Raw genomic sequence first — 15,717 nt, 5'->3', positions numbered from 1 at the left:
ATTTGAGAATTGCACAATACATTTTGGTAATATCCAAAGTAAATGTATTCTTTCATTGTTTTTTTTTAAATCCATATAGCTTCTATAAATGACTATGTAAGCCAGTAAGCAAATTATTTATATAATTATTTATATATAAAAAAAAAACAACAACACTTAAGTCCGTACCGTGATATATACCGTTACCGTTGAAGGGATGCAGTTTATACCGTGATATGAATTTTGGGGCAAATCGCCCAGCCCTACTCGGAACCAGCAGGACCAGTAGATGGCCCGACTCGCTCTAGTCCACATTCCCTGCACCTCTCCCTCATGCGTTTGTCCAGCCCTATGCTAAAAGCAATGAAGTCCTCCAAGTTAGTCATTTCATCGCCACAGCAAGTTCAGCTTTAATCACAGAGTTCAGACCACGGCGAAAAATGCTACACAGAGCCCTGGTCATCAAACCCGCTCTCTGCGGCCAAGATCTGGAACGTAATAGAATAATCAGCAGCTGACTGCTTATCTGCTGCCTGAAGATAGTTTAACAGCTGGCCTCTGGCCTCCCTTCCCTTCACAGGACACACGCTGAAGTTCACAGATGAAATCGGAGAAGAAAGTCCAGAGCTCAGGTTTGGCGTTGCTCACTGCCATTGCCCAGGTGGCTGCTTTACCAGTCAGAAGATTCATTATAAACGCCACCTTGTAACAATCTCAGGCATAAGTTAGTGTTTGCTGATCAAAGTTTAGCGAACAATGGTAAATAAGCCACAGTCACCGGGCTCACCGACATTATGCGAGAAGTGGGGCAAGAGGGGTTCCCGAATGGAGACCACAGGTAGAGAAGCTCAGGTAGGCACCGCAGGGGAGTTCCCTGGGTGGCCGGTTGTCCAACCCGGGAACCAAGCTTGTCAAATTGGTGGAACAGTATGTTAACTGCATCGCGTAATTCACGGATTGGCATTTCATGTTGGCCGACAAATGGACTATATGCACAAAGCACTTCTACATTCGACGTATGAATGCACCCAACCTTCCTGATAATGTGTTTTAAAACTCTAAGCCTAAATCTTTAACCCACTGAAAAAGAACAAAAGTCGCTCCTTGCTTCAACACTATGTCTATCAGAATTTTGAAACTGCTAATTACATCACCCAGAGCCATCATTTTAATGGCTTGAGCTCTGGTAATGAATAATTGCTTAAAATTAATAATACACGTAAATATACGCCTTTTGAGTAGCTACTAAAGCTATTGTGTTTATTACATTCTTTAATGTAAATGTAAATTATGTATTGTAGCTCCTCTCCTGGGACTACTGGAGTCCACACAGTATCCCCCTCCCCACTACCACTCAGACGGTAAGGTTGAGGTGTTGGATCTTTCAGATGGAACCAGTCAGCTAACTGTTCATAACTTGTTAATTATTTTTTATTTTTTTTATTTTTTTTACCCACATTGCTTCTATCCTGGATAATATATATGCAAACATACATGGAGAAATAAAAAGTGGTATATTTACAATAGACATAAGGGATCTCCCTGTATTTACAATATATGAAAAATTAAGTATAAATACTGTGCAAGAGGAAACTCCATTCATCATAAAAGACACATCTAGAAAAGCAGTAGAACTTTTAAGAGAATATTTGAAGAGGCAGAACTGGGATCACGTATATACAAACGACTTAAATAATACCTATAATTCTTTCATGACCACATTCACACGTTCATATTGTTGTACATAAATATTGTAAAAAGATTACAATTCATGCACAAAGCAGGAAAAATACTACTCATAATCCTTGGATGACAAATGGGTTGAAAAATGCTTGTAAGAAAAAAAAATCTTCTATATAGAATGTTTCTCAAACATAGAACAAAAGATGCAGAATCTAGGTATAAAACATTTAGAAATAAACTTGTATCGTGGATGGTTTTGCACGTACAAAGCACATTATTGTGTGCACAAAACACATTATTGTATGCACGAAAAACATTCCAGTACTCACAAAACATGCTTTTGTGCACAGTATTTCCCATTGCACTTACATAATTTTGGCCATATGAAATGGCCTTTTTTGTTACATTGACAGTTACAGTGTATTGGTCTGGTTGTTTTAGTCTGATTGTCTTACAAAGCTCTACTTGCTGTCTTCATCCTATCCCTCAAATTCTTCCCCTTTGTTTCCTTTACCTTTGTTCAGAAACTCACTCTGCTTACTGAACTTTGGTCAAACTGCTTGTTAGCTTTTGTTGAAAATCAGACTAACTGATTATCTCTGCTCTCATTAGGTAGAGCGAGGGTTCAAGTCCGCACATTTATCTGGTGTGGAGCTGCAGCACATGGGCCAGCAAACAATGGGACACTACCCGATCCACTTCCATATGAATGGTGAAGTGGATGAGAGGGGAGGTTACAACCCCCCCACCTATGTCAGTGATCTATCAATCCACCACTCATTCTCTCGCTGTGTCACCATCCACAGCTCAAATGGACTTCTGGTGAGTTCAGCTCTTTTATATAAACAACACAGTGCAGTGCATAATAAATTTATTAGACCACTACCCAATGTTTATGTCACAGAGACACCAACTAAATACTGCTGGTATCAGTAGTGGATCTCCCTAAAAATAAAATGTTTGTCTAAGTGGGTTTGCAATAGGAATAATTTGACATTCCCTGTCCATATACTGTATAGCTGCTGTCTAATGGGCTTGATGCACTTCTGTCCGAGACTGATGACCCTTCATAAACGATTGTCGACAATCAAGTGGGCTGGAATAGAATGATTGTCTGACATTTTTCATTTTGCTGCGGATGACACCTACCCCCTTAGCACACCACTGACTGGCAATTAACAAAATGAAAATCAGATTTGGTTGTAAAAGTAGAACCTCACTCAAATTTACAGTCTCTTATTATTTTCATAACAATTAGTCTAACACATTGTACTGTAAGTGTATTGTGAGTATGTTTTTATTATTATTAAAGGTATTTAAAAGAGCCACAAACAAAATTGCTTTGCAAAAATATTTTTTCAAGCTGTGGAATTCTGAACCAATGTCACTGTGAAGCAATAACTTGTTGAAGGTATAGCAACAGTAAGGCTATGTTCACACTGCAGGGCATGATGCCCAATTTGGATTTTTTGTTAAATATGATATTTTTATGTACTTGTTCACATTATATAAACGAATGCAACCTATAATGTGAACACAACGCACCCATCATGTGACTTGCATGTGCAAGGAGCGCACGTCGAGTGACGTGCACCCAAATCAACAACCGCACGTTGCAGTGTTTACAGAAGTAAATATGGTTCTGACCATAGATATCATATAAAACTATTATATGCTGCTGGCTAATGGAATCGAACATCTTCACTGGCGGCCAGCTTGCCACAGTTACCTAGCTCCGCCTCTCTGATTCATTACTATGTGTGTTTATCATACATGTTCTTTTAAATAACTCAAAATAGTAGTTTATCAAAAATCAACTTGAGCAGTTCAGTTCATAAGCATAGTTATTATACTACATACTTGTTCATAATTAATAAATAATAATAATAAATCCTACCTTTTTAAGCAAGTTCCCACTTCCTCCTCCTATCTGCGGTTTTGTAAAACCTTAAAATGTGTAAAAATAATAATAATAATTATCCAGTTGAATTATTGTCACCATTTTTAATCAATATGTTATTTTACAAAGACACACCTAAAAATGATTTGAATAGATTAGACTGTTCTAGGCAAGATTAGAAGAGAATACAATTGAAAATAGGCAACTTTATTCATGCCCAGGAAAAACTTAAAAAGAAAAATATATATATTATTATTATTATTAGTAGTAGTATTAATATTATTTTTTATCAACAGCAACAATAATAATCTTTAATAATAAAAACATATTGCTAAATACAGTAAATACACAACTTTAAGCAAACATTTCCAACAGTATCTTAAATGAAACATGAAATGTCGCCCCACGAGCTCTTCTTTGCAAAGAGCAACGATTGCTGCATCCACATGCAGCACAAAAGTTATGCAGCAAACATTTTTAACAGCAATCTCCTTTAGAATACACAAGGCAAGATGTAACACAGCAAACAAATTGTTGATGATTTGAAATTTAAGTAAAGTTATTTTAAAATCAGTAAGCACCTCTGCCTCTTAGTATGTAAAATTGCTGGTGTAACTTAATATTGTGTCTGAATTACCGTTTTTCTTACACGTGGCAATCCCATTCCCTTTTATCAAATCGACAAATAAGACGGACTGTAGTCTCAGGTTGTCACAGTTAGACTCTAAACCAGGGCTGGGCAAGCTCGGTCCTCGAGGGCCAGAGTCCTGCAGGTTTCCCTTCTTCATTAGAGCTGATTTATGATCAGCTCATCAGCAAGTTCTGTACAAGACTGATAATGATCCTGTTGATTGAAATCAGCTTGTGTTGGAATAGGGAAACCTCCAAAACCTGCAGGACTCCGCTCTCTCGAGGACCGGGTTTGCCATCCCCTGCTCTAAACCAAAGAGGTGGATGAGGCAGCAGCACTAGTTCATTGATCAGAGTGTTTCTGCTGCCTTCGTTTGCAACGTTTTAGAATACGCACTTTAGCAAGGAACTACAACCAACACCGCAAAAATTGTAATGTAAAACAAAAAACCTGGTCTATCCGGGAATCGCTGTTGGCTTAATTGAAAACCCTAGTGCCTTAGTTTAATATAAGCATATAAGCGACACTCTCAACAATGTGTGTAAATCTGTCAAGTTCAAAGTTCATTCAATTTCAAAGTTTTTGTTTTACTTTAATAAACAAATTTAGTGTTCAGGAGTGCTTTTGTGAATTAATAATCATCAACTCAAAAATAATCACTAAATTAGTTGAAAAATTAATCTAATCGACTCATTGTAAAGGTTACAATGAGTCAGTTGGTCAGTCGGTTACAGGATAGATTAATTGGGAGAAAAATAATCGTTTGGAATGGCCCTAAACTAATAAGACACTACATCAGCGACACGTGTTTCACCACGAGTGTACAGTAATTCATCCGATACAGCCGCCACAGGCGAGAAACACACAGACGATAAATTGCATCATTAATTAAGTAAACGAGGAGCAACTTATACAACTTAAACATTAACTTGATTGCCTAAAAATATCTAACCAAAGGTGGGCATTCCGTCAATATTGACAAAAGCCCGTCAATCCATCAATGACTGACGTCAATTTTGTTGACGATTAACGATTGATGAGAAATTTGGAAATATTGACAGATTTAGCATTGCCGGAAGTGGGTTTTGGTTCATCAATGTAATCACCAATAACCGTGTCAGGGACTGACAAATGGCAAAAAGAAAACATTGCCCACTTCTGCAATGTCTCTCAAGCAAGTTGAAAAAAAAGAACAGCATCAGACGAATGTGCCGACACGAGCAACAACTCCAATGTTTGCCTCTACTACTCCGCTGGCGCTCCCCCCTCCCTTCCTTGAGTCACGTGATGCCTTCACAATCACTTGGATCTAAAACAGTAGAACAGAACTATGGGCTGATATATATATATGCCACCAGAAACTGAATCAAAATGAATTTGAATTGCTCAACATGAACAATTACATTGAAAAACTGAATTAGAATCACATAAATTGTATTTGCATTTATTAGTGTTACCGTTCCAGCTTGCGGGACAGTTGCTATGTTTTGAACAAACCAGGAGATTAATATCACCACCTTGGCTTTCCACAGGACAGAATTTATACACAATACACCATTAGAAAACTGAGTTCCTGCATATTTGAATAATGTCTAACATTTTAAAGGTGTATTCAAGGATCTTCTCATTTTCTGGCCCTCATTTTCCTCTGTATTACAAGAGGAAAACAAGGGCCGCAATACATATGATCAAAAAGAAAATGAGGGGCCACCAGACCCAAAAACAAAGAGATGACAGCAAGCATAAAGAAAGCCTGGGATTCCAGGACCCTCAGGCAATGCCACAGCACATCAAGGCAGTGATTAAGGCAAAGGGATTCCCTACCAACTACTGAAGATTGACATATCGTTTTGAAAATACTGTCCATCCATCTAACCATCCTTTTATTCCATGCAAAACACTAGGAAGTATGCTTGGGTTAGGGTTCCCTTGTCTGTAACAAAAAAAAAAAAGTAAAACCAAATGTTCTCCTTTGCAGGTAAAAGACGTGGTGGGCTATGATACGCTGGGCCATTGTTTCTTTACAGAGGATGGTCCAGAGGAGAGAAACACATTTGATCACTGCCTGGGCCTCATGGTCCGAGCGGGCACTCTACTGCCTTCAGACAGAGACAGTAAAATGTGTCGTGGCATCACTGATGGAGCATACCCTGGATATGTAGCCAACCCACGGCAAGACTGCAGGTAAGAGAATGGCTGTAACGGTGGTTAGCCCATTAAGAGGATGCATTTACAGTATGAATAGCTCTACTGCCTTGTGTGCTTCAGAATCAATCAGTTCTGACAAAAATAGACCCAAAATGAGTACAGACTAGATGAACAGCTGGTGAACATCAGCTGAAAAAGAATGAGAACTCATCGTATGCAGCTGCAGTGGAGCTAGGAGCAAAAATGAGCTATATCTGTAGACAAATGCTACTACCCTCAAAAGTGTAACTGTCAGGTTCAGTCAACCTAGAACATTCAATAAACAACAGACAAGGAAAGAAGACAAGAGACTTGGATTATTTTCTCTCCGTTACAATCCCCTATGGCTCTGAAACACACTCTGCCAAGCCCTCTCTTTTTATTTCCTTAGGATGGTAACCTAGTTGCACAGCCGTTGATGCTGTAAATGTTGGGGGAGTAACATGAAGACCATCACAGAGTCATTGCGCAGATAATAATGCAGATGTGTTTTTCTTCGGCGCTGAAAGTTTCAACAGTCAAAATGTTCCAGCCTCTGTCTTATGATAAGGGCACAGCTCCTGTTTTGCAGCAGCATGCTCCTCGCACCCTGCTCTCTTCACAGACTTCAATTTACATGATTAAAACAAGGTTATACTGCTAAATAAATGCTTTGCATTACTATTAGAGTAAATATGGGATAACTTATGTACATTAGGTCATAGGTCCAGTAGTGGTGGTTGTTTTTTCATTTAATCTCTGATGAAAACGCAGATATCAAGGTCCACATCTGTAAACTGTAAAAACGCAATTCCAGGACAATTTTGAGAAGTCATTCAAAAGTGTGCTGAATGTTCATTGATGTATTCGTCCAAAGTATTAAATCAGAAAAGGTCTAATTATTTTATCAAACAACACTAGGAGCATAAGAGAGACAACAACAAATGTTCAACGATAAATACAATATTTTGTAATTAAAATTGAACCAAAAATCACAAAGACACTGAAAAAAAATCTGTATATTTGCTAACAGATGTGAGCATTTTTCTTTGGATGCTTTAATTGTCAGAAAGACGTAAAACTTAAAGGACCCATATATCATGGAAAATCAATAGGGATGCATGATATTTATCGAACAGATAAAATATCTGCTGATTTGGGAAAAGATGACATAATTTTTGATCGGCCTGATAGCTAAATTTTGTCAGATAAAAAGGTCCGATAGATTTATTAATGTCTGTAAACTGTTTGCAAGCAGCCCACAATAAACCGTGCTGCTTACGTCATTTATCGCGCCTCTTGCTCCGGACCAGCCTCACTTGGCATAACACCAGCCTGGCCCACACTAGTAGCAAATGTAGCAATCAACATGTCCTCAAAACTGTGGTCGTTTTTCTCCATGGCTGAAGATCAAAACCTGTTCAGCAAGGATTCCGAGGGGGAAAGAAGGCTTCTGTCCGTCCGTCCGTCCGTCTTCTTCCGCTTATCCGGGGTCGGGTCGGGTCGCGGGGGCAGCAGCTTTAGCAGGGAAGCCCAGACTTCCCTCTCCCCAGCCACTTCATCCAGCTCATCCGACGGGACCCCAAGGCGTTCCCAGGACAGCCGAGAGACATAGTTTTTCCAGCGTGTCCTGGGTCGTCCCCGGGGCCTCCTGCCGGTAGGACATGCCCGGAACACCTCCCCAGGGAGGCGTCCAGGAGGCATGATGCCCAGATGTCCAGATGCCCGAGCCACCTCAACTGGTTCCTCTCAACGTGGGGGAGCAGCGACTCGACGCTGAGTCCCTCTCGGATGACCGAGCTTCTCACCCTATCTCTAAGGGAGAGCCCGGCTACCCTGCGGAGGAAACTCATTTCGGCCGCTTGTATCCGGGATCTTGTTCTTTCGGTCACGACCCACAGCTCGTAACCATAGGTGAGGGTAGGAACGTAGATCGACCGGTAAATCGAGAGCTTTGCCTTTCGGCTCAGCTCCTTGTTTACCACAACGGACCGATACAGCGTCCGCATCACTGCAGACGCTGCACCGATCCGCCTGTCGATCTCCCGCTCTAACCTACCCTCACTCGTGAACAAGACCCCAAGATACTTGAACTCCTCCACTTGGGGCAGGACCTCCTCCCCGACCCGGAGAGGGCACTCCACCCTTTTCCGACTGAGGACCATGGTCTCGGATTTGGAGGTGCTGATCCTCATCCCAACCGCTTCACACTCGGCTGCGAACCGCTCCAGTGAGAGCTGGAGGTCACGGCTTGAAGAAGCCAACAGCACCACATCATCTGCAAAAAGCAGAGATGCAATGCTGAGGCCACCAAACCGGACCCCCTCAACGCCTCGGCTACGCCTAGAAATTTTGTCCATAAAAGTTATGAACAGAATCGGTGACAAAGGGCAACCTTGGCGGAGTCCAACCCTCACCGGAAACAAATTAGACTTACTGCCGGCAATGCGGACCAGACTCTGACATCGGTCGTACAGGGACCGAATAGCCCGTATCAGGGGGCTCGGTAACCCATACTCCCGAAGCACCCCCCACAGAACTCCCCGAGGGACACGGTCAAACGCCTTCTCCAAGTCCACAAAGCACATGTGGACTGGTTGGGCGAATTCCCACGCACCCTCGAGGACCCTGCTGAGGGTGTAGAGCTGGTCCACTGTTCCACGGCCGGGACGAAAACCACACTGCTCCTCCTGGATCTGAGATTCGACCTCCCGACGGACCCTCCTCTCCAGCACCCCTGAATAGACCTTACCTGGGAGGCTGAGGAGTGTGATCCCTCTAAAGTTGGAACACACCCTCCGGCCCCCCTTCTTAACTCTTTCACTGCCAAACGTTTTCAGAAACGGGTTGTCCCCACTGCCAGCCGATTTAAGCGTTTTGAGTGATCTTTCAAGGTCCACAGAAAATGTTGTGTTTGGACTATGGAAACACACATACTACCAAATGAAAGATTGGACTCTCAGCTTTCATCAGAAAAAAAAGTTTGTTTCTACCTTATTCCGTTCTTCAGTAATCTACAATAGAAAATGGTTACTTTCACCGAAATTCTCTGTTTTGAAACAAAAAACGGAGAAAAAGAGCTTTTTGTGAAACGATGTTATTTCATGCACTCTAGTGAATTGTACACTTCTTTTTGTCCATGAATGATGCCACAAACACCTAAATAGTGCTTTACTTCTGTAAAACGCTTTCACCAACAATGAAAAAGTGTTTTTTGATTGCAAAATACGTTTATTTCCATTCAACAGTGTAACAATTTGACAAAACAATTTCGCAAACTATTTACAAATGTGTGCAACTGTGGTACTACTTACAATTATGTGGATGTTTCAAATACAGTTTTTCCTTTTGTAACGCTCTCCTGCGTGCAAGGAGACGCCAGGACTCGCACAACAGTTTACTTTCACTTTCGCATTGGTCCGTTTTGCGTGCAAACGTTACACTTTCTTGACGGCCTTTTTTTCCGGGGAATAAAAAGCAAGTAGCAGACTGTACACACTTCCTCCGATGAATATGCATTGGACTCGGGGCACTCTCCGTCGTCCGATCAAACGTCCGCCTGTACGTGCTCGGTTGCGCTCCGCGTTACGACACCGACATAGCCGCCGCGTCAGCGGTTGCAATTTCGCCGTCAAGCACGGATTCACCTTCATCATCATCGATGATGATCATCGTCGTCATCAATGTACTATTTTAGCGTTGGTCGATGCCTTTCGTCTTGTAAGTGTAGAGCTGCTTGCAAACGCTCGCCATTGCCCGTTCCCTCCTCCATCTAGCTCCATCTAACGTCTTCTACTGCCGCGTCAATGCTTCCCAACCACGGAGTCACCACCCTCATCTTCATCATCGATGATGATCATCGTCGTCAACAATGTGCTCTTTCAGCGATGCTTTTGGTCTTTGAAAAAAAACGGCTCGGGCGTGAGCTCCTCACGACCGGCCGCCATTTTTCCTTTGTCTTCCATTCTCATCTCCTGCTCGACGCTCTAGCTCCGCCTCTACTGACGCCCAACCGATCTTGTCAAAAGAGAGTCATCGCTGCCCTCTAGGGGCCAAAAATAGTCATTAGGCACAACAGACCGGCTGGAAACTTTCACCACAGCTCCGGAAGCCTTGCCCGCACCCGTTTCAAAAAAATAATAATAATAATTGGATGACGTCTTTAGACGTCATTGGCAGTGCTCCGTAGGTTTTTACTTGACGTCTATAAACGTCAATGGCAGTGAAAGAGTTAAAAAGGGGAACCACCACCCCGGTCTGCCAATCCAGAGGCACCGTCCCCGATGTCCACGCGATGTCCACGCGATGCTGCAGAGACGTGTCAACCACGACAGCCCCACAACATCCAGAGCCTTTAGGAACTCCGGGCGGATCTCATCCACCCCCGAGGCCCTGCCACCGAGAAGCTTTCCAACCACCTCGGCGACTTCGACCCCAGAGAAAGGCTTCTGCTCACCTGAAAATTCATCATTGCTGTGAAGCTGTTTTGCACAGTGCACACCGTTAGTGTGTTGTCTTTTTGGCGTGGTTACGACCAACAGTAACTGTTCCAAATATTATTGTATTATTATTATTATTATTATTATTATTATTAATGAATTGCTGTTAGCTCGCCGCTTGGGCTGATCCTTTCTTACATGCTACAATATGTTCTTCAATATTTACTGCTTCGTGGGCGGTGCAGGTAGTAGACGTAAAAGAGGACGTCATGAACAGGGCACAGCAGACACACAGGGAGAAGCGGGGTTTTAGTGATCTGTTCCTCTTACTTGCGGGTTAGAAATAGAATGACCAAAATAACTCATATTTCAAAAGAAATTACATCACAACTGTGCCAACGGTAAGATAAAATCATCTATAGGCTATGCCTATAGTTAACTGTGGAAGGGCTTAAAATACTGTGATATGGGTCCTTTAAAGCATTAAGAGTCTACACTGAATGTAGAGTAGATTAATCCTGGTTACATGACTTTATTTGGTCAAAACACATCTACTTTAAAGTGCAGAGCATAACAAAGCTTTTGGCTTGACTATAGGCGCTGGAATTTACCTGCCGCAATATCATTCACCTTCCAACACAGTATAAGAAGAATTTACAATTTCTTGCTGACATCTGAGGCTGGGCTAGTGGAATTCCTTGTATTTGCTTGCATTTCTTTTCCTCTTCCATCCCAACATATGTAATGTATGTTTCATTTATGTATGAGCAAGTAAGCGGTAGAAGATGGATGGATGGATGGATGGGTAGGTCAATTAGTATAAAGCAGCTCAGTCCAAGAGCGCTCCCCACTCCTGAATCGATGCGTCAACCTCGACCACAAAAGGAAGGTCAGAGTTAAGATGAATCAGGACCAGGGGGTTTACAAACATGTTTTACCTCGGTTGTTACGTGCCGGGTGGCACCTAATTGATGTTTTGCGCGCGGGTAGGAAGTGGCGGAAACAGGGGCACACTGCAACAAAACGGGGGGACATGAGGGGGGCAACGACACGTTTGGGCCGACATGACAAAACATGAATGTCGGGCCACTCTCCCGACCTTCCAACTGCCCTACTGCAACAACGAATGAATAATGGCTTGGTGAATGAATGGACAAACTTATGGCGAAGTCATACAAATGAATAGTGGAATGAATGACAAATTTATGGCTAACATGCACTGTTGTGGAGATATAAGGAAGGAGCTGATTCTTTTGAGGGGCTAACTGGAAACACGATGGTGTACCGGTCAGAGCACAGGCAGGAAGCGACAGGTGTGATTCAGTAGCCTTTACTGAATGGATCATTTCAGGAATATACATTGATTGACATGCTCAGCATTACGTTGAATTTAGTTATGAGTTCAAGTTCATCCGCTGATGTCTCACGTTGTTACGCGTTACACATTTCATTTCCTGTTCCGGTTGAGTCAGGTGCGATCCAGTTCAACTAGTTAAAGCCTATTTACTTTATGAAGCACCTTTACACACCTCATTGATGCTCTTTTACGTACTGAGTTAATGACAACAAAATAAGTACTCGTGTTGTGCCTTTACTCTTTAAGCCTGCCGCCGTCCGTTTGCTCATGAGCCAGTTAGCTACATTAGCCCGCTAGCATCATGCTGCCGTCATTTGCGGTCATTAAAGGGACAGCAACATGAAAAATCTAGTTTTTGGACCTTTTAGTCATGTTAAAATGCTAATTCCTCACCAAAAACATCACCGGACAGGTGTTTTCCTCCATTCGCCCCTCTATAGCCAGGTTTCCACTGACGGTATCTACTCTACTCTACTCTACTCTATTCTACTCTACTCTACACCACAGTCCGACTCGACTGCCACGGCCACCACCCGGGAGCCCTCCGCCAGTGATGTTATGCTAAAGTGACCGCAGTAAGCGTGCACTGCACACACGGGCAAAAACAATGGAGAGCGCAGATATTTAAAATCTCTGACACTTGTGTAAACTAGCAGCAGGCTTCAGCCGGCTTGCGGGGGGCGCGGCAAACACACGGGGAGAGGCCGGGTCTTACTGAACCGGGCGTTTTACTTCCGCGTTAGAAAAATAACCAGCAAATTACATCACCATGGTGTCAAAGGTAAGATTTAATTATTATATGCCTATAGTTAACTGGAAGTTAAAATACCGTGATGTAATCCCTTTAATATTCGAGTATAAACATATGCTGTATTGTATTTGCATATTGTAGTGTCCCGTAATGTTGTGATGTTTATTGCTCCTCCTAGCTGTGTTATTGTGGGTGGGGTAGATTAATGTTAAATGTATGTAAGCTTCTCATGCCGTCACTAAGTGCAGTTATTTTTTTACGGCCAAGGAAGGGCGTCCTTGTGCTGTGGTTCTTTTGGATGCTGTATGTTTGTTGCGCCAGCATTTTGAACATTACTGTATGTCTTAGTTATATATAATAATAATTTAAGCCAATTTCAATTCAATTCTGAAGCCTCATGTCAATCAATGTATATTCCTGGAAATCATCCATTCAGTAAAGACTACTTAATCACACCCTGGAGTCCTGTCTCTTCCTGCCTGTGCTCTGACCAGCACACCGTCGTGTTTTCCAGTTAGGCCCTTAAAGAATCAGCTCATTCCTATTATCACCACAACAATTGGATGGTGACATTGAGCGAAAATGGAAAAGATAAGGAGAAAATAAGCTTTTTGTGAAAAGATACATTTTCTGCACACTTTGACAATAATATTTTTGTTTAGTGAAACTGTGTGAATTCGATTTAATGTGACAAAGGCTTTGATCATTCACGTCGTCCTTGAAAACGTTTAATTTCATCAGATTCGTCACGTTTCAGTGTAATTCCATACTACTGGGAGCCTATTGAAAAGAGATAAAATGCTGCCATCTGCTGGCCATAGTTAGTGGGTGTTTTGGGATTTTACAACTCCAATGACAAGGCAGTGCAGACGTTTCACTGCCCATTGAGAAAAAAACAACATAGTAAACGTCAATTTACGTTTTTGGCTGCACTCATTTGGATTTTAGTATACGTCATTAAACGTTTTTGGCGGTACAGAGTTAACATAAATCCACTCGAACTCTGAAGTGCTCTACGGTGCTTCTGCCAATACAACTGCTGCTGCGTCGGTGGGAGCCATACATAAACAGCCAAAAATGAATCGTCGTGGGGAAAGGAGAAAGCCTGCTTCTACTACTGCACCTCCTGTTGCATCATCGCCTGAGAATCTTTGTTCCTGCTACAGATGCAGATCATACAACCACCTTGCTAACAAACCTTCGTGCCCTGCGGCTAAAGTTACATGCAACTCCTGTGGTAAGGTGGAACATTTTGCAAAAGTGTGTCGATCTGCCAAAAAAGAGGTACGTCAGGTCATGATGAACGAGCAACTGACTGTGTTATACATGACTGATGCAGATGCTGTGCAGGATAAAATCCTCTGGACTGTACAAGTGAATGTAGATGGACACTCTCAGGATATTGAGCTAATTGCAGATACAGGTTTATCTGTTTATACCATTCCAGAGAGTACTTATCACGCTCTTTTTCCAACATGGAAATTTGTGCCAATTGTTACTCTGCTCACATATTCAAAAGAGACAATATCTGTTAAAGGGTTTATGCATGCCACAGTAAGCCATGATGGATATTCAACCAGCGGCACATTCATAGTGGTAAAGTCAGGTGCTGATCTGCTCGGACTAGATCTATTTGTTGCACTACACATGCGTTTTTAAGGCAACAAAGTCACTACTAGTACCACCCCGAAGGACTCTCCCCCTGATCAAAATGCACCTACTGTACTGAAGACGCCACTAGCGGCTCAGACGTGGTAGATTGGGTGTGCAAAAGGTTTGTGCACAAAATACAGCTCAAACCAGATCCAGTACCAGTTCAACATAAATTGAGGAGACTTCCATTTTTTGTGAGGGAGGCTGTTACAGATGAGTTGAAAGACCTACAAGAAAAAAGCATAATAGAACGTATTGATGCATCCCCATGGTTCTCCCCAATAGTTGTAACTCGGAGAAAAGATGAAGGAAAGACTCAAATGTGTGTTGACCTCAGGGTGCCTAACAAGGCCATTGTCAGTAGTGAGTGCCACCCTTTACCACACATGGAGGAGCTGTTCACTGAACTACGAGGAGCTACAGTTTTCTCTACCATTGACTTCAGCCTTTCACCGGATGATGTTGCACCCAGATAGCCGTGATATAACTGCATTTATCACACATGACGGACTCTTTCGTTTCTGCAGGGTCCCAGTCGGCCTGGCTTTGGCTCCCTCAGCCTTTCAAAAAATGATGGTGATCATACTTGCAAATCTTCCAGGTGTACAAGCCTTCTTGGATGATATGATCTGTTATGGAGCTACACAGCAGGGGCATGATTTACAGAGGGTGTTGCATGCCCTGAATGATGCGGGGCTTACACTGAACATGCAGAAGTGCAAGTTTAACCAGACCTGTCTGCGCTTTTTAGGCCACACCCTATCCAAAGATGGCTTGCATCCTGACCAGGATCAGATCAGCGCAGTGGTGAATGCGCCTTCCCCACATGATACATACTCCTTATGATCTTTTCTGGGTTTTGCATCATGGTACAGTAAGTTTATCCCTGATTTCTCCACTGTTGTGGAAACACTACATGCAACACTCAGGGAAACCACTGGACTGAAGTTTACATGGACTGCAGAAATGGAGTATAGCTTTGCTGAGATTAAGAGACTGATAGCTGAGAGCCTAGCTCTAGCACTGTACAACCCTGAATTCCCTACTTTTGTGACTACTGACGCTTCTGATTATGGCTTGGGAGGTGTACTTACTCAGCTTCATCCAGACAACACTGAGCGTGTTGTAGCTTTTGCATCCAGGACACTCTCCCCTGCT

The 15,717-nt window shown here is 42.5% G+C and overlaps 1 protein-coding gene across 5 annotated transcripts in view; it reads left to right on the top strand.

The window, feature by feature from the left end:
- Positions 1 to 15,717, top strand: part of cemip (cell migration inducing hyaluronidase 1) — a 203,186-nt gene that overhangs the window by 104,675 nt on the left and 82,794 nt on the right. For all 5 annotated transcript variants that reach the window (XM_077563841.1, XM_077563842.1, XM_077563838.1 and 2 more), the window contains 2 exons: positions 2,275 to 2,484; positions 6,172 to 6,377. In XM_077563841.1, the coding sequence (XP_077419967.1) occupies positions 2,275 to 2,484; positions 6,172 to 6,377 (416 nt within the window). The remainder of the gene's footprint in view (positions 1 to 2,274; positions 2,485 to 6,171; positions 6,378 to 15,717) is intronic.

This window comes from Vanacampus margaritifer, chromosome 4, assembly GCF_051991255.1.
Source record: "Vanacampus margaritifer isolate UIUO_Vmar chromosome 4, RoL_Vmar_1.0, whole genome shotgun sequence".
Taxonomy (NCBI): domain Eukaryota; kingdom Metazoa; phylum Chordata; class Actinopteri; order Syngnathiformes; family Syngnathidae; genus Vanacampus; species Vanacampus margaritifer.
This window is presented reverse-complemented; position numbering and strand designations above follow the sequence as displayed.